Source organism: Lepisma saccharinum, chromosome 30, assembly GCF_977018435.1.
Source record: "Lepisma saccharinum chromosome 30, izLepSacc3.1, whole genome shotgun sequence".
In the NCBI taxonomy this organism is placed as follows: Eukaryota; Metazoa; Arthropoda; class Insecta; order Zygentoma; family Lepismatidae; genus Lepisma; species Lepisma saccharinum.
In genome coordinates, this window is record NC_139258.1 from 31,433,042 (window position 1) to 31,452,659 (window position 19,618).

General features: G+C 35.9%; 3 protein-coding genes across 4 annotated transcripts in view; 2 read left to right on the top strand and 1 right to left on the bottom strand.

Moving 5' to 3' along the window:
• LOC145981978 (uncharacterized) overlaps positions 1-6,529 on the bottom strand; it is a 69,508-nt gene extending 62,979 nt beyond the window's left edge. For both annotated transcript variants that reach the window (XM_083115493.1, XM_083115492.1), the window contains exon 1: positions 6,267-6,529. The gene's annotated coding sequence lies outside the window, so the exon portion shown is untranslated. The remainder of the gene's footprint in view (positions 1-6,266) is intronic.
• A 298-nt stretch (positions 6,530-6,827) lies between these two features.
• Positions 6,828-17,044, top strand: Bet5 (blocked early in transport 5). The gene is made up of 5 exons (XM_083115495.1): positions 6,828-6,992; positions 10,703-10,816; positions 14,372-14,581; positions 15,975-16,110; positions 16,918-17,044. Exons 2-4 carry the CDS (start codon positions 10,718-10,720, stop codon positions 16,101-16,103), a joined length of 438 nt encoding a protein of 145 aa, XP_082971621.1. The 5' UTR covers positions 6,828-6,992; positions 10,703-10,717; the 3' UTR covers positions 16,104-16,110; positions 16,918-17,044.
• Positions 17,022-18,656, top strand: Tcs1 (Threonyl-carbamoyl synthesis 1). Its single transcript, XM_083115494.1, has one exon. It carries the CDS (start codon positions 17,022-17,024, stop codon positions 17,808-17,810), a length of 789 nt encoding a protein of 262 aa, XP_082971620.1. The 3' UTR covers positions 17,811-18,656.
• Positions 18,657-19,618: the final 962 nt, after the last annotated feature.

Consider the following 19,618-nt stretch of genomic DNA (forward strand, 5'->3'; position numbering starts at 1 on the left):
TCTGAAGCATCTCTCTATGTTACAAGAAATGGATGGAAAGTGAAAAAAATACTAAGGCAATACAATGTAACAATTCTAACCTACTTAAAATGTGCAGATTGTAACACAGCACTTAGGAGTGCAATTATAATGCTAAGAGGAATGAATATGACCTCCTAACCTACTCACGTAAGCATATAGGAGCAGGTTTGGGAAAATGCTCTGTAAAAAAATTGCAAATGTGTGTGCATCGTGATGATATATACACAATCAGAACCTGGCCATTACCAAGAACTGTATCCAACTAGGTTTTGATTTGCATAACTCTCTTTCCTTTTAAGATTGATTGATTGATTTGGTATTTTAAGTCCACTTTGTGCACAGTAAGGCTAATCGGAACTGGACCTACAGTTTAAAGTGGGATCTGATCCACTATGTGCCTCCACCCAGTCTTTCCTTTTAAGAATTTAATGGGTTGAATCTAAATTTTCCCCATATTTTTACAAAAATTATCTTGGTGAGCTGTAACACAAAGTTATCAAATGTTGATATCTATGTAGGGTTACCAGACATCCGGTTTTTCCAGGACATGTCCTACATTTTAGACTTATGTCTGGGACGGCTGGGAGGAATTTGAAAAATATCATAAATGTCCTACATTTTGAGCGTCCCATAATATTTATTAGGAAAATGTGTTTTAGTTTAACAAAGAGGAATCATGCAAGCTACATCTAAGTCTATGGACTGTGCTCCCAAACTCAATAGTGAAATTTATTTTGATTCAGTCATTGCGCAAAAAGAAAATAAAAGTTTGTCCTGTTCAAGAACTAATGGAAAACGGAATCAATTGATGAACAAGGTTTTGGGGCCACATTCTGATGATGTCACTGTTCAATACCTGGGCGGAATTTCTTGCTTTGGGGTTTATAATACTAATGGAACAACGTGTTTCCCATTCTTATTCAATATTTAGATTGTACAGCTGGGGGTATAGAGAACAAAGTTATTCACAGTGTCTACCAGTCAAGAAAAAGTAAGGAAATCAACAAGTAGGTCAAGAAATCAATAAAAAGTCAAGAAATTGTACTAGTAGTTAAGAATTTTTGCTATCACAATGATTGATTGGTTGATTTAATCTATTTTACTTCACTTTTCTGCCCATTTGGCTAATTGCGAAGATGAGGATGAATGATGGTAAGATAAGATGGATGAATGGACAATCACAAACATATAGGGATGACAACACAAGCCCCACATAAGATTGTACTTTAATTTTACCTAAGTAGGGGTCGAATAAATAAAGGTTAAGAAAAACTAAAAAGCCAAGAATTTTTAATTTGATATTTTGGTAGACACCCTGTTATTGAACTAAAAACTACCCAAGATGAAACTGTTTTAAATTACAGTAATTGCTGAATATTTGTTTGCCATTACAGTTCAAAATGCAAATATTGAGAGAGTACTTTCATTAGCATCAGCAGAACGGACTCACGAGAGAAATATATTTTTTCATAAAGTCTGTAAAAAGTTTTAGTACTGGTTCCACTTTGACTGTCCAGTCTCTCATAAGTATGTTTTAACTAAACCTGAAATTTTGAGAAAAATTGGATCCTTTGAGAAGTACCATTTAAAACATGTAGTAAAAGACGGATTGTTTAGTATGATTACAAGTTTGGAAATTTTACATTTAAGAATTCATTGGGAAATATTTTCAAGAAAACTACAAATGAGAACTGTTTTAACACTAGAACCATGGTGATTCAGCTACCCCCTAGAACCACGAATGGGTCATATTTGACCCACCATTGAAAATAGTGTGTTAACGTATTTTCTTGGTGCAGCATCAGATTTCTTTACTGTTGCTTCTCCAGATATATCAAATATCATGTTTTGTGCACAATCTGGCAACATCTCTTTGGCTGCAGTGCAGGTGGATGAGCCGAGTTCTGCAACAGCTCTTAGTCATATCTGAATAATCACGCTATCGGAATGCTGCTTGCATTTTGTCTCGTGACAGATTCAGGGAAATAATGCATTTCTTGAGATTTGATATTAGATCCACAAGGTCGGAAAGACTGAAAGAAGACAAATTTGCATGGTTTCAGAAATCTGGTATGAGTTCATTGCAAATGCACAATGTAGCTATATACCTGGAGCGTATATAACCATTGATGAGCAGCTTTTCCCTTCTAAATGCCGCTGCAGATTTACGCAGTTCATGGCATCCAAACCAGATAAGTATGGGCAGAAATATTGGATGGCCATAGACAAAGAATCAAAGTATATAGTAATCGCTTTCCCATACCTATGAAAAGATGATACTAGGCCAAATAATGAGAGCCTTAGTGATTTTGTTTGAGGTTGATGGAACCTTATTTAAGGAAGGGAAGAACTGTAACCTGTGACATCTTCTTCACCTCCTTGTCTCTCTCTGAAACTCTGGAAGCAAATGCAAGGAGTCTTATTGGTACCATGAACAGAGCTCGTAGGGAAATACCAGTTTGTGTAAAGAATGTAAAACATAAGTTGGTACTATTATTGTATGAGGGAAACACCTACGAATCATATATTTCAGACTTCTTTACATTGCTAACGTGTTACTTTCGAATGTGGAACATTTCCCAAAGTGAAATAATGCATATCAATGTCTATTTCTTACATTTACGAGTACTTACTGTTACTTGTTGTTTTGAATCTGTAACACATTATGGCCGTGATAGCGTACTGGTTTAGGGGGTGTTCTGAGAGTGCTTTGTCGATTTATGCAACCTCGTTCACCGGAAAATATCTACTTCCGTGCCCGGATTTTAAATTATGCTAATATGTCGCAAGCCATTGACGTTAGCCTCATAAACCATTGACGTTAGCCCCACAAACCATTGACGTTAGCCCCAAAAAACATTTTCCGTAAGGTTAGGTTAGGTTAAGTTAGGCAAGCATAGTTAAAAAAAATAATTAAAAATACTAGACACGTCATGTTCTAGTGAAAACACGGCGAGGCTGAAACACTGGCTATGGGGTTGCATCATCTTAACACACAGAACATTGCACTCTCGTGCAGAAAGCAAATGGCGGGAGCAGAAACAGAGTGTTGGACAGAGATTTTCGCAGAAAACAACACGCATTCACATTAAAATGGATCAAATCTACATTCAGGAACTTCCACAACGCTAAAGAAAATGATTTCCGTAAGTACTTTCTTCTGTAAATTTCAAGGAAATTTGAAGGAATTCGTTTCCCTCATACGATAATGTTACCGATAATTTATACAGTACAGTGGTGCTGAAGAAGAATGATACGTCTTTGACAATCTATCAGGGAAAGCCCAACAAAAATGTTCTCATTCTCAGCACTATGGATCCTTGCATTCAAATTGACACTGGTAAAAAAAAAGAAACCAGACACAGTAATATTTTATAATAACTCCAAACATGGAGTTGATGTGGTGGATCAGATAGCCCGCAAATACTCCGTGAAAGCACCATCCAGACGTTGGCCAGTTCACACGTTCTATAACTTGTTGGATTTGGCAAAAATAAATGCATAGGTTGTGTACAATGCATTGAATGCGAAGAAATTGAATTAGGGGAGGAGCTTGATGAGAAATATGCAGCAGCGAGGATGGCAAACTTCCACAACACTATCCCAGATGAGATTCCAGAGACAAGAAAACAAAACACGGTGTCAAGTAAAGAAAAACTGCACAGGAAACAAACTGTTTGTGAAGTGTCATGCTTGTAAGAAAATCATTTGCAAAAAGTGCACAGCCAAAACTATTATGTGTGTTCATTATGTGACATCACCCTGTAAAATTACATACTACTCTATGTTGTCCTTCATATTTCTTATGAAAGTACTCTACGTTTCGAATAAAACATGTAATATACATGAGAGATTATTTTTATATGATGCTATTTCCATCCCTCAATTGATAATCACGAAATGGGAGTAGTGGGTCTTAAGTGACCCAACCACGGTTCTAGGTAAATCTGGATTTTTTCAGGGGGGTTAACCCCCGAAAAGTTAAATTACTTGTGTTTGTTACTGACTTTTATTGATGAAAAGTCAAGCAATTATACCACTCCAGGTTCAAACACAAAGAAGTGGAAAAAAAAATAAAAAAAAAATAGCAGTTGGGTCAAAAATGACCCAGCCACGGTTGTTAAATTACTTTCTAACGTGTTCTATAGAAGTATGTATTATTTCTTGAGAATGTTTTGTGTCCTACATTTTGGGACATTATGTCCTTCTTATTTGTTGTAGTGATCTGGTAACCCTACACCTATCCAACATTTTGGATACTTATCAATTGCATCTCATATATTGCAATATGTGACTGACAAACATACACATCTCACCCCACCCCCTCATATATGTGCCATACATTAAGCAAAAATTTCACTTTCAAACAGTTGTTTTTGTTTTGCCTAATAAAGGGTGATGGTAATGGTTCCAAATCTTTAATGATTTTTTCAAAGTTTCACAGAAGAAAGATGAAGTATTGCACAAATGTAGAAATAATGGTAACAATTGCATCTCCGAACAACGGATTTCTTCATTTTTACACAAGAAAGTACTTACAGAAATGAGTTTTTCTAGCATTTAGATAGTTCCTGGAGGTATTTTCTTTTGTCGTTGAATGTGCTTGAGTGGGAATTCATGTTTTTTTCACAAAAAATATCTCTCCGACGCACAATTCCCGTTGCTGTTCTTTCCTTCCTCTACCAGAGCTGTATGTTGCGCACGTTTGATAACGTAACCTCCTGTCAGTGTTTCCAACCATGGCGTTGTTTTGCAAGAAGATTAAAAACCAAATATATATTCCTGATATTACTACGACCCAAAATTTTAACTATGTTTGCCTAACCGAACCGAACCTAACCAGAAATGGTTCGTGGGACTATCCGTAAATGGTTTTTGGGGCTATCCGTGAATGGTATTTGGGGCTATCCGTCAATGGTGTGTGGGCGTTTTTTTGGTTAAGAAGGTTGTAAAGAATGTACACCCACTGATCCACGATGCTGTGCCCTCCATATTGTGTGTTACAGAAGCGAAAAAAGGACGAACTAATAATTACTGTTATGAACACACTACACAATCTTCCGCAATGCACAATCGGTACGTACGAAAGTAAAAAATGATTAAATAAACGAGTGAGAGGTTTTCGGAAATGTAATTGACACTGAAATAATTGTTAGAGTAAATTTGAATCTTGGTGAAAGTAATTATCACTGTTTGGAGTTCCAAAATGTTCAATTCCTCGGTGGAAAAAATAAGTAAAAAAAGTACCTAATACAAGCATCTGTGCTTCCCATTGACAAGGAATTTTTCATTCATAGAAGAAAAGAGGAGGTACTGTAGAATAGGGGAAGTGATTGTGAAAGCAAATTTGAAGCTTTCAAAAGTAATTATCATTAGCACTGTCTGCAATTCTGAAAAGCCATATTTATCAACTAAAGAAGATATAAAAGGTACCTTATGTAAATATCCCCATTTTCCATCAACAAGGCATTCCACAGACAACTCAAAGACCACATGTTTTGTTTCAGACTGGCATCACCATGATGAGATGTTGAAATCATATAGAGAAATTATTGTGATGCTAAGAGCCCAAAACCTGGTCTGTCTAACCTAATTACGAAACCACTTTTCATCACCCACATGTGACATAGATGGCAGCAGAAATCTGAAACCAAGACAACAGTAAACAAATGGCGTGTTGCAAGAGGAGAATCATATATGGAAGTGAAAACCCATTCTCAAGCCTACATGCAGTAAGCAACCGCTAAACTTTGAAGTACGTGTTGACAGACATAAATAGAAATCGAAAAAATGCCTGCGAACCATGATGAATTTGAATTAAACAATCGGAACTTGGGCCTGGGTGACACTTAAGTAGAATATAATTTTAAAAACCAGACAGGCACTTTTATTACTAGGTCCTAAGGCCCGAAGTCTTTAGATGAAGTGTCACCTGTACAACAGGATAACCATGTTTACTGTTAGGTTCGGTGAAAGTAACCAACTTATTATCATTGATTATATTCTACTCAAACAATGAATTGAAACGTTTGAATATTACAAGTACTGCAAAACAAGTCAACATCAAATTCATAAGCATTATATCATTCCGAAACAAAAATTAATGTACAAGAAAAGACTAATGTATGAAATAAACTTCAGTACATGTATATTTAAGTCAATTTTCTTTCAGTTGGTATTTAATTAAAAATAGTAACTCCTGTTGTGTGGTGTATCGTATATTTTTACCAAAAAAATTAACTCACCTATATTCTCTTGTTTTCCACGCTGCAGGAATAGATTATCCATTATTATTTACAGTTAATCAAAATACACCCGGTAGTCCAAACATTATGAAACTCGGAAATATTTGTAAAATGTAACAAAACAAATTGGTAGTGCAGTTGTTATTTACGTTTGCTCAGTAAGTTGTTCTTCTTACAGCGTAATTATCCACTAGCAAGATTGCAAGTATATTTTCTCAATAGCATTATTATTTTTGTAGTGAATAATATAAGTGACTATAAAGTTGATAATACGTATTCCTCAGTTTCGTAAGAAACAGTAAAAGGAAGTCATGCGGCAAATAGTAAAATAATGCTCTTCAACAATGTTCACAGATGTTCTTAAACGCGGGGTCGTCTTATAACATGGTCATGGAAATTATCCTGCGACAAAGGATATAATAAAAAAAACTGAAAATGAAAAACAAATATAAATATACGTTATGGTAGATGTAGTGGTTGCACGTAACATATTAACTATCAAACAGAATGCAGTCTATTTTTAAATGAAATTTTTACGTGCATATGATTTTCAGGGCATGGACATATTGTTTAGACCCGCCTGAATGATGGTGCTCCTCTCCGACTTGTGTTGCATCAGAAGTATAGGAAATTTCATCTAAAGCTACGGAGTGTTTTAATATATTACAAAAATTGCCGTCAATGTGTTTTATAAGAGTTTAATACTATTTTTCCCTCTTTGTGGTGGTAAGTAACGATTTCCATGATTGTATAAATACGATTGCTCTATACACTTGTGGCACGATTGGTAATTGTCTGTTATATCGGAGACACATTTCTATCGAATATTTTCAGTTTTAAATGGTTCGTACTTACCAATTGTGTATTGCGGAACATAGTTGAAGGTGCCATTATGCTTTTTACACGAAAATAACTTCGATTTTTCACATTACGAGTAATTCTTTTGGGTCCTTTCTTCCGTTGCGGAACATAGAATATTTCGCGCACAGCTGAGGATCATCACGCGTCGTGCTTGTATTTTGTCGATTTGGAGTGGGCATGCAGTGTTGCAACCTTCTTAACCAAAAAATACCTACTTTCGTGTTCATTATGTCATCACAAACCATTGACGGATAGCTCCAAAAACCATTCCCGATAGCCCCAAAGACCATTGACGTATAGCCCCGAAAACCATTCACGATAGCCCCAAAAACCATTCACGTTAGCCCCACGAACCATTTCCGGTTAGGTTGGGTTAGGTTAGGTAAGCATAGTTAAAAAAATAAAAAAAATCTGGTAAAAAAAAGGCACGTTTGGAAACACTTCTTCCTCTCGCGAGACCGCGTGACTTTCGACACTCGCGCCATCTGCAGGTTCATAATGGAAACAACGGCATAATGTTGTCGCTTCGCACAAAAGGCTACTTTATTACATCAAAAGTGCTTATTTTCTGTTGTGCAGCATTCCAGAGTGACAAAATACCTCCACGAAGTTTGATAGATGCAACAGAAACTCATTTCCGTAAGTAGTTTCTCCTGTAAATTTCAAGAAAAGTGTCTCCGATATAACAGACATTTACCGCACGATTTAACTGAATTTTCACTAAGTCTTATCAATAGTAAAACTCATCTTTATACTCGACTGTCAAACTGCTTGATTTTTACTAGGTTTGCACACTGTTTATAGGCTATATCTATCCCACGGGGGAGGGGCACTACTTTCACCAGGTGGTTATAATAGCGGCTAGACTGCATAAGGTGGGGAGAATAGCAGAAAGTGCAAAAGACCTGAAATCACATGATCAGCTATTGTAAATAGGGTAAGAATTTACAATATAGAGAAAGTCTCCAATCTCGTTAATTTTCGGTATACTAACTAATTTTGGCCTCCTAATCACGAATCTGTTGTAAAAAACAGGGGGTCACGTCTGGAAATTGTACATTTTGATGAAAAATTGTTTGTTAGCGCCAAAAATCATCCAAGGGTAGCCCCACAAACCATCCACGGGTAGCCCCACAAACCATTGACGTTAGCCCCAAACACCATCCGCGGGTAGCCCCACGAACCATTCACACGAGGTTAGGTTAGGCCTGTTAGGTTAGGTTCCATTAGCACTCATTTCACCCCTAAATTCATCGAAAAAATAGGGATCGTACTAGAATTGAACATCATAAATCATTTTGTTGTAAAACAACAGCCTGGTTGGACACAATGACAGGACATTACATTTTTGTTCGTAAAACTACGCATATACACCTATATATATAAAAAATCAATCGGAGTTTTTTTCAAAAGATTCGTGATTAGGAGGTCAAAATTTGTTAGTATATCGAAAATTAACAAAATTGGAGACTTTCTCTATATTGTAAATTCGCTCCGTAAATAGTATTTTGTAGAAGTAATTTTAATGCTAACAACCCTACACGTGACATGTCTAACCTAACAACCAAAGCATTTAGGAATCCCTTCATACCCACATCATGTGCCACAGCAACATCAGTCTATAACTGAACACTTTGAGGTATTTTTTCAACTCCATGATGTGCATAAATTACCTGCATGAAAATAAATGCACACCGATGTAAGCTTGATTCACGGCAACCAAAGAATACAGACCTCCATGTAACAGGCCAGGGCAGGTGATAAATCATTCGCATGTACAGTTTAAAACCTGGTGGGAAAAACCTCCGTTGACTGTAAATTTCTCGTATCGGACAAACGGCTGAAATTTGCTAGTTCATTTAATTTGAATATTCGTACTTACGTATTCTGCATTGAGAAACATTGCTGAAGGAAGGTGACATTTCACTTCTTTCACGGAAATAAGCTCTATTTGCGACATATCGAGTAAGTTTTCTTAGTTTCTTTTTGCCTTCAGTAACACGCACAGTTTAACTACCGTACTCGGCATGCAGTGTTTCCAACCCACTGCACCTGAAATACCTACGTAGCCCCAAAAACCATTGATGCATAGCCCCCCCCCCCCACGAACCATTTCCGGTTAGGTTAGTAGGGTCACGTATAGGTTACAATAGTTAAAAATTGGTTTAGAAAAAAAATATACATAGCCCCACACACCATTCTCGCATAGCCCCACGAACCATTGCACCACAAACCATTTGCGGAAACGTACCGCCCTTCTTCAGTTACAATAACACATGTTTAGAAACACTGACCGGGATTACGTCATCACACATTTATATCGAAAAATAGATGATTTACCGGCAAAATTCAATGAACGATGTGAGAAAACAAGTTTAAAGAAACTGCATTCGGTAAGTAATTTCTCCTGTAAATTTGAAGAAATCTGTTTGTCCGATATGAGAAATTTACAACGGAGACTACTACTGCTCCTCCTCCTGCTATTACTATGACTACTACTACTTCTATTTTTGTCAGCAGTCTTATTTGTTTTGCACTGTATTTTTTATTTGAAATTACTATTAGTGGTTTAAGATGTTCTGAGCACCATAATTTAGTATATTTGAATTCTTCGTTTTGTAGCTCAAAATATTAAGAGGGTGTTAGAGCTCAGAAATGGAAGGTCGATTCATGTAAGGGTATTGTAGAAAGAATTTTGTTCTTTGAATCAATCAGAACATTCAAAGAACTAATGTGCATCTGGTGTCATCTTTTCACATTAGCTTGGGTATCTCATCTGTCTGGAAATCCTGGAAAAGTCATGTAATTTACGTTTCTTGCAAATGTAAGGGAAATTTACTGTTTTTCTGGAAGAAATCAACATGAGTGCCCTAAATGTAGGTTTCTGAGCAAAGAAGAAAGGACATGCAAGAAGTTTTAAATTTGTTGTGGATGAACTATACTTCAATTTGGTGTAGGAAATTGCATATTAAATATTCTAGGAAAGGAGGTCATGATTTGAACTATTTTCATGTACCCCCTCGAGAAAGTGAAATATTTTGCATGGTTTGTAAAGTTAATGTTGTTTGAGAAAGTTTACATTTTGTTTAGCTTGCCGAAATATGTTATTGTGAAGTAGAGAATGTCTGTTACCTTAGCGTGAAGCAGAACAGACTGAAGTGTTCTCGCTAGTGAATATAGTACCCAACACAACATTCCACAACAACAGTTTTTAGCTAAAATGCAGTGACTTCCTTGCATGCATGTTTAAATACATGAATTGTCCTAATGACATGGTCTGGATAACCTGGAAAAGTCAGGGAATTTTGTTTTTACAAATTTGTAGAAACCCTGTCAACAATGTTGATAATTTGTGGTTTTTATTTGTACAAGCCATGCTTTAGTTTGGACGTACATAACAAGGTGACTAAAGTGGTGAAGTATACACTGCATTGGCACTCAACAATCAATTTATTCCTTCCAGAAGTTATTCACAGTTGCTCATTACATTATTCTCTATGAACTTTATATGAATTGTGATTATATGCTGTACGTTGAACTTACATTTACATTGCATTTTTCTCATCTTTTTGTAGGTGAACAAGTCAAGGATGACTGTACATAACTTATATATATTTGACAGAGTGGGCACATTATTATATTATACAGAATGGAATCGTTTGAAGCAAAGTGGAATAACAAGAGAAGAAGTTAGTATGTAATTAATTTCAAAGTATGTAATTAACAAGAACTGTTTCTTTACATTTCATTATATTCTTAGGAGGAATGGGACAAATTATTCATTAGTCCAATATTGGTGTATCTGTTTATTTTGTTAAATTGCCAATAATTTTACCAATGGGATAGATCCATTAATAGTGTGTAATGTAGTGCAAATTTCTACAAAGATTTAAATGTGGTAGCTTAATAAAAGTAAATGTCTAATACACACTTTACTTTGTAAAACAAAACCCCATTGCATTCAGCTGGTTAGATACTTTAATGAGCAGTGCTCGAAAAATTTTCTTCAGAGCTAGGCGCCAGCTCTGAAAATCAGGTGCCAGGAAACCACCTACTAGCAATTCTGCATACTATAGTATGTTTCAAAAGTCACGCAAAACCAAACTTTGAAAATGTATATCATGAAAATCGTAAGAGAAATTTACACCAGGTTTTCTGCACTAAACTAATCCTGAAGGCTATCACTGGGTTCATAAATTAATGTTAGCATTTATCTAAATAAATGCAATTACATTATTTTATAAAAACATTGTTAATTTGCTGAAAACATCTGAGAACTGTTTTTCAACAATAAATACCAACTCTTAAACAATTTGTGGGATCATTTGTTGGTGTTTGACTGGTTGAAAACAGTTGCTTTGTGAGGTACAGCAGAAAAAAGTGCTCCCCCGTGCATAGCACCACGCCATGAAGGTGTATAGGGGTATGGGGGTAATGCCCCACACTTTCTTGATCCGGTCGTAAGTGGGGGTGATGTGATTAGCATCACGCCCCTGACCGCCTTTACCCCCCAGGGTTTCCCCCAGGTACCCATGTTATTCGACGCTGGGTGGGCGCCGGGGCCGCTTCCATCGTTAGAAAAGGTACAGCAGAAGCAGGGCATTTTTATTGGAAAACCCCTTGCACATGAGTGTAAGAATGAGTAGTAAAATACTCTTCAGCAATGCACACGCACTGCTCCAATGAATATGCCATGCTGAATCAATTTAAAAAACAGGCACAGTGAGCGAAGATAATTCATGTAACCAGGGGCAGCCTAGGATTCTCTCAAGAGTCCTATTTCGGCACAAAATCTTGATTTATGATTTTTCATGTAAATATATAGCCAATACTTAGACACATGTTGCATGCGACTGTTGGCAATATTTTGACCTGCTAGTGTTGCCATATATGGAGATATGCCCCAAAAATGACACTTTTCACTCAACACATAAAATCGCCGGTCAAAAATTCATCAAATGTTGCACATGACCAATATTGGTCACAAATGACAGACTGACATGGCATCAGTCATCAAATGTCTAATTATGACCCTTCGATCATTTCTTACATATTTTTCTTACTCAGAAGTTCATTTCTGGAAAAAAAATGAATGCTGCTTTCCATCAGTTATTAATTTATATAATTTTTTGTACGGAGTGAACTGAATTTTAAGCATTGAAAAATATCTCAATGGATGATGCTTTATAATGCAGAAAACCCGGTGTAAACATCTCTGACGGGTTTCATGATATACATTTCGAAAGTTTGTGTTGTGAGACTTTTGAAAAACACTGTATAAGATGCTGAGCATCAGGGTATTCAAAACATCACTAAATTATTTTGAGAGAGCAGGAAATGGGGTGTTGGGGGACAAAGGGTAAGAAATTGTTACTGACTCTATGGAATGTTCACATCATTGATAAAAGAAAAAAATCATTTGCCAACTTACGCTCTACTGCAATTTGAACTTAGAATCAACAAAATTTCGTACATATTACAGCAAAAGATCACAGTCGCCAAGCTGAAATTTTTAGTCGCCGGCGACCGGGATTTTTCGAGCCCTGTTAATGAGCCATTCATGTTCTTCAAGGCACATTGGTATTTATTATTATTATTATTATTATTTTTCTGAATAGAATATTGATACAGGTAAATTTTATATCTGTACTTTATTGGTATCGGGGTAAAATTATGTCAGTCCATCCCTAATTCCTAACTTGTGCAGAGGAGAAGTACATCGAAATGTTGAGGAATTTATTAAAGCAACAATTCATATTAACTCCTATCTGTATATGAGAAATCAAAATATTTGCATTTTATGAGAATTAATTATTAATACAATTATATTTGGTCATTGTTTTTGTGTTTGCTGTGATTTTTTTCTACATAGAATTTTCAGTGAAAAATACAGGCTCGACCAGGACTTGAACCTGGGTCTCTGGCCATTGCTCTACCACTGAGCCAGCCTGGCTTCACCTGATTTTTTGCTGTCTCTGTTTTACCTGTGGAATCATCTCTGCTAGTGCTACCACGACGGGAGCTGTTGCCTTTGAAACACTGTAGACATTGACATTTTCTTGTTTCTCCCAGCGTAGAGATGTCTCTGGAACCAAATCCTACTCCTTTGCTGTGATCATCTAATGGCACAGTATGCCAGATACACATGTTCAAGTCCTGGTCGAACCCGGATTTTTTGCTGTAAATTGCAAAAAATATTTGTTGAAAAAAATGATATTTTGTAGGGATTTTTCATAGGAAATGACTTAGTGAAACCATGTACATAGAAATGTAGGTTACTGCAACTTCAGTGAGAAGTGGAAACACCACAAAAAAACTTTGCAAAGTTATCTAACTAAAGGAACCACATCATTGAGGAAACAATAGCCCTATATGAGGGACCTAAATCAGGATGTTGGGTTCGAACTGTATCCTACCTTGTCAGCCAAAGGCAACCTAGATGTGAAACACACGGAAGACTCATTTACATTACTCTCAAGCTCACTGTTTCTCAATCCACCACTTTTCTCTACAGTTTTGTTCCAAGATAATTCCTACTCCTTTGTTCTGTTCTTCTTATTTCTTCCTGAGTACAAGAGGCTGATATCTTTCCTGAACAGACCAGAATGGTAATATGAAGAATACGTTGGATGAGATGGATAATATATGGCTATAAGTAAATCACGAAAAGGAAGCAAGAATGTAAATAAAGCAAAGGAGATGAGGGTAAATAGCAAAAATAAAGAAGGGCTAAAAATTGAGAACAGGTCGACATATTTGTATATCTGCAAAGTGTAGTCACCAAAAATGGTGGAGCAGATAAAGATGTTCAAAGTCAAATTAAAAAGGCAAATGGAAAAATAAAAGTATCTCCAGAAATACAAAAATCTGCTTTATTCTTGCGAGACATGTAGAGTGGCCCAGCAGATTATGCATAGGCTGCAAAATTTTGTTAATAGGTGCCTACGGCCGATAATAAATGTAAAATGGCCTGACAATGATGAATGAAGACCTATGAGAAGTCACCAACCAACAACCAATTGATATCGTGATTTTAAAAGTTCGTAGTGGAAATGGACAAATTCTTTGAAATGAAATTAAGAAGATGGCTGTCAACAGGACCAGATGGAGAAGTTTCACATATGTCCTATGCTCCAAAAGGAGCAACACGAAATAAAGTCAAGTAAGTCATGTTTAGATAATAATATGATATTAATAAATAATAATTTTGCTTTGGCATGAGATTGAAATGCTTTTTCTTACAGGAAGCTAAATTAATGTATGGTATGCTGTTCTCCATAAAGTCATTTGTGAAGAAAATATCTCCATTGGATACCAAGGAAGGATTTTTGTTTTACAAAACCAGCAAATATGCTCTGCACTTTTTTGAAACACCTTCAGGTCTGAAGTTTGTGATGAACACTGATGTAAATGCACAAAATGTGCGAGAATTGCTGCAGCAGATATACAGCCAGGTAAGGACTATCTTGAAATGCATGTATACTTCACTGTCATCATATGTCTTGGATTTTGTATGTGTGAGGGTTGTTTCAAAAGTTTTGCACACTAGTTTTTATTTTTAAAATGAATTTATTTTTACAAGATACATTTTCAGGACATCAAAATCATCCTTTGGGCCAGTCTTGAATTCCTGTCAGGACACTTTTAATGTTCATATGTCGGATTACACAAATTATCTCATCAGAATCATCCAGTGGGCGGGCAGTTCCAAGTGAGGTTGAAACTTCTAATTTATTGTGAATATTCGTCTGAAGATGACCCTGTTAGAGGGTGGAAACGTTACGTTTTTAGTGTATTTTTATACTATAAATTTTGCCTTGGTCAGCATTTTAATGTTTTATTAACATGGAAACAAGGCTTAATATTATTACCACTTATTTACAATGCAGCAGTTTTAACCACTATGCTATCAGGGATCCAAATTGCAGACTACTTACGGAAAGATATCGATTGTTAAAATTACTTACAATTTTACCAATAAACTAAAACACTTATATTCCTATTAGGTCGACGCCATAGATTAATACGTATTCTCAACAATATTTAAAAATACAAAACTTATTGTACTTACGTTTAGATGAGTATCTATTTTTTCCATAGGATGTTTCAGGAAACTACAGTTCACTTCCTCAGGTTCTTTTTTTAGGCTATCTGAAATACTCCATAGCCACGTCAAATCTCTTCAAAAGCCAGGAAAGAAGATACGGTATGACTTTGGTGAAGGAAGAGTTTGGAAAATTTGCTAAAACTATTAAAACTCCCATCCCCATGACTGTTTAAAATCACAGCAATAAAAAACTTTCTCAGTCTAAAAGAACCATTTCAAATTAAAAAGATCAAAATGTGCATGCCATTTCACTTCCCCGTATTGACTTCAGGATGACTCCTCACTGAATGCAGGCTGGTGTCCGCATGCCGTTTCCCCTTCACACACTTCCCCTACATTTCCCCTTCCTGCTTACGTCACATCGAATTCAAAGTCTCGTATTTCTTGAGCCTCGCGAATTACATCTGGGGTAACATGGAAACCTATTTTCTTGTATTCGCGCTTTTCCCATTTTTTAATCTCATCCACATTTCCATAATTTCTGTTCAATTTATTATCCCTACCCATGGAAATATAGGCTTTTGAAAAAGTGAGTAATTCGCACAACCTTAACTTAGGAATCAATACTATAGATTATCAATTAATCTGTCCTCATCTTAAAATAATGTATTGTAAAATGTCAGTACATGTTAGTAGCAGCCCAGTCCTGGATTTTTAGTGTTGGCATTTGAATTGTTTAACATAGCATCAGAACTTGTAAATAACTAGTGAGGTTAAAAAATTGTTTAATGCCTTTCCAGATTTATGTGGAGTATGTTATTAAGAATCCAGTGTGTCATCCCAAGGAGCCTATAAAAAGTGATCTATTCAAGACCAAGTTGGACGCTTTAGTGAAACAATCACCTGTGTTTTCCTCAAGAGCAGCTTAGTATTAAGGTAAGCTCTGTTACATATAAGGAGGAAATTAAAGCAGACTAAATTCAGGAAATAAATGTTACTTTTCTTTTCCTAAACTTTGATCTTCTTGTATAATATCTAAGAAACTAGAAGTTGTAATATACATAATAGTAATTTTGCCTGTAGTATTATGTGATGTGAAAGTTACATTAAAAGAGGAACATAAGTTAAGAGTATTTGAAAATAAAATCCTTGGGACAATATTTGAACCTAAAAGGGATGAGGAGACAGGCAAGTGGAGAAGGTTATGTAATTTAGAACTGCTTAATTTGTATTCCTGTCCAGATATTATTAGAATAATTAAATCAAGAAGATTTAGGTGGACAGACTACGTCGCACGCTTGGGAGATGAAAGAAAAGTTTACAGGATTATTGTTAGAAAACCTGATGGTAAGAGACCTGTAAGAAGGCCAATACGAAGATGGAGGGATAACATTGAGATGGACCTAAAGGAAATTGGTAAGGACGAAAAAAGATTGGATTGATCTTGCCCAGGATAGGCATCCATAAACTTTTAGAGAGTGAGTGAGTTAGTCTGTTAAATATGATTAACACATTTCTTGCATGTCATAAATAAGAATAATTTTGTCATTCATGTATGGCTTATTTAGTTACATTGAAGGAATAAACCCAGGTATGTTTGAAAATGTAAATGTAAAAATGAAACATGTGTTTGTGGCTTTTAGCCTGTCTCAAGTAATAATGTTAAGTCAGATGAAAAATTGCCTTCTTTGTAGTATACTTCATTGTTTTATTGTTCTGTAATACTGATTTTTTTTTTAACAGGATATGGGCACATTCCATTCATGCACACAAAAAGAGAGAAGGAACTTGTATTGTATTTGTGGTAGTGTTCTTTGATGATTGTCTGTGTTGTGAGTAAGATATAAATGCTGACGAAAGTACTTCACTTACTACAGACAGTGATGAAGAGACCACTACAGAGTGGTATATCTGCAGTGGATGTAGTGGTTCATTCTCCCCACGTAGTGAAACTGAAAGACTGCTCTGATGCTGATCTGGAGAGGGAGGCTCTCAAGGCAGCTCAGTTTCTCAAGGAAGGCCTTGCCGTAGCTCTGCCAACAGACACAATCTACGGGCTGGCAGTCGATGCCCAGAACTCCAGCGCTGTTAGGCATCTGTATCAGATTAAGGGTCGACAGAATAGTAAACCGCTTGCGATTTGCGTCGGTGATGTGGAAGACGTTTACTTATGGGGACAGGTTCCGATCTCGTTGGAGCTTCTCAAGGACCTTCTCCCAGGTCCCGTGACTATCGTGCTGGAGAGAACGGAGAAGTTGAATCCAGTTCTAAACCCAAGTCATCGGAAAGTTGGGATTCGTATTCCAGATCTTTCATTCGTGCGACAGGTTGCTCAGTTCGCTCGGACTCCGTTGGCTCTTACTAGTGCAAACAGGAGCAACGATCCAAGCTGCATTGTTGTGGAAGAGTTCCGAGACCTGTGGCCAAGTCTAGCTGCAGTATTGGATGGTGGGAAACTAGGAACTGAATCTCCACTTTCTCGTTTGGGGTCTACCGTTGTTGATGTGTCTGTCCCTGGAGCATATACAATTATAAGGGAAGGAAGTGCACTAAGACAAACAGTAATGAAACTTAAAAAGCATGGTCTAACTAAAATTGATGAGAATTTGTTAATTTCAGAGAAGCAAAAGGTGTAATCTCTTTCATTTATGTGAATTGCAAATTGTAAGAATATGAAGGGGACTTGTGTTGGAATGAGTGGTCAGATGGACGTTTATTTGTTTCAAAATAGTCCTAGTGTTTGGTAATGATTATTCTTGCATGTACAACAGAATTATCTTGTTAAATTAAGGTACATGACTACAGTTCAATTCTTTCAACATTTGTTTCTGTTTTACACCAAATCACAAGATACATTTGCCTACATGTACCTGTTTTCAAAAACATTAAATTGAAAATAATTGAACATATTATTAACACATTATCACGATTAATTTAATAATAGTGTTATGCACTAAGTTATAGCATTGAATGACTAGGATCTGCATTTTTTGCATCTTGTTTATTTCCGTTAGCAGTACTTACTTTGCATTGAACAATGTAGCTTAATTTATTTCACTTTCTCATTTCTTGTTCATTTACAGAGTTTCTGAATTATTAATGAAGAAGGGTTAAGTTGTAAAAAATTCCATGTTGAGTTTGTTAATTTCATTTTGGAAAGATATTTGCCAAAAGAATAAGAAACAACATATCCAAAAAAATATGGCTGGTAATGACATACTACAAGTAGGGAGTTGAGGATATTTGTTGTTTCATTAGAGTACATGATTTGGCTTTATGTCCAAATGCAAATATTTTGTTCCACTTCTGAATGTCAAATCATTATTTCTTGCAAGGAAAAGAGAGTTTAAAAGTGAGAATATTGTATGTGAGTGAATATTAAGTATAACCATTGCCATGAATTTGTTGTATGTCTTTTTGTTTCTTAGAATGGTGTTTGAAGCATTGTTATATTGTTTAAGTGGAAATAAAATATATAATTGAGTTTACATTTGTATTTCCTTGAAGTTAAAAGTAATAGCAGTTTTTACACTGCTTTATGAAGTTGATAATTTAGATTGCTAATTATTTAATTTAAGTTTTATTTCCTTTGTGTGTTATTTATCTTTATGACACAAACAGTGTTAAAGTTCACTTATTTGTAAAAAGTAACAGACCTCCATGTTACTTCTGCAAGAATATTTCAATAGGCAATGAAAATTGTTGCACATAAGATGGACATGTTTGAAAGAATCTATCTGAATGCAGAGGTCAACATTTTTGCCTCTGTTCTTAATATTGCCCACAAATGAAACTGTACCTCTGTACCTTCCCTAACTCAACAGGTCGCTTTGCACTAGTCTTTTTTTGTTTCTTTCCCTGGATGCATTTTGAAGGTTTCTAGCGGTTCTTGTTCACCTCTGGTAAACCAGAGGAAGCAGGTCCAACTCCATTAAGGCTGCAGGAATAAAACTGGATATATTCCCCATGCATTCAGCTTCTGAGCAAAGGAAACATCCAACATAGAGGTGTCTTACATGTTAAATAGGAGAGAAGTTAGTCAACATGGCAGTGCAGGAAATGTGGAGCTCATTTCCATGTTCCTGAATGTTTTTTAACTCTACTTTTCTAAGCTGTTTACGATTGTGAAAGAAAAAAGGGACGGCCGAAGTTAAAATTTACATACATTGCTCTGTATGTCGAAAAGCTACAGACATTCTAAAGAAAATTCTGTCAGATCAGTTTCATTTCTTTGCTGTAGAAGAACAGTTGAAGCTTTCTTGTGCTTCAATATGTTGATTTAAGTTATTACATACAATTGGCGAGCAAGTGAATTTTACGAAATTGAGATAAGGAAAACTACGTAATAAATAATGTATTTAAAAAAAGGCTTCGCGACATAACAAATTTCATATTTGATCTTTAACTCAGTAAAATTTAAATGCCACACACTTGACTGTTCGAG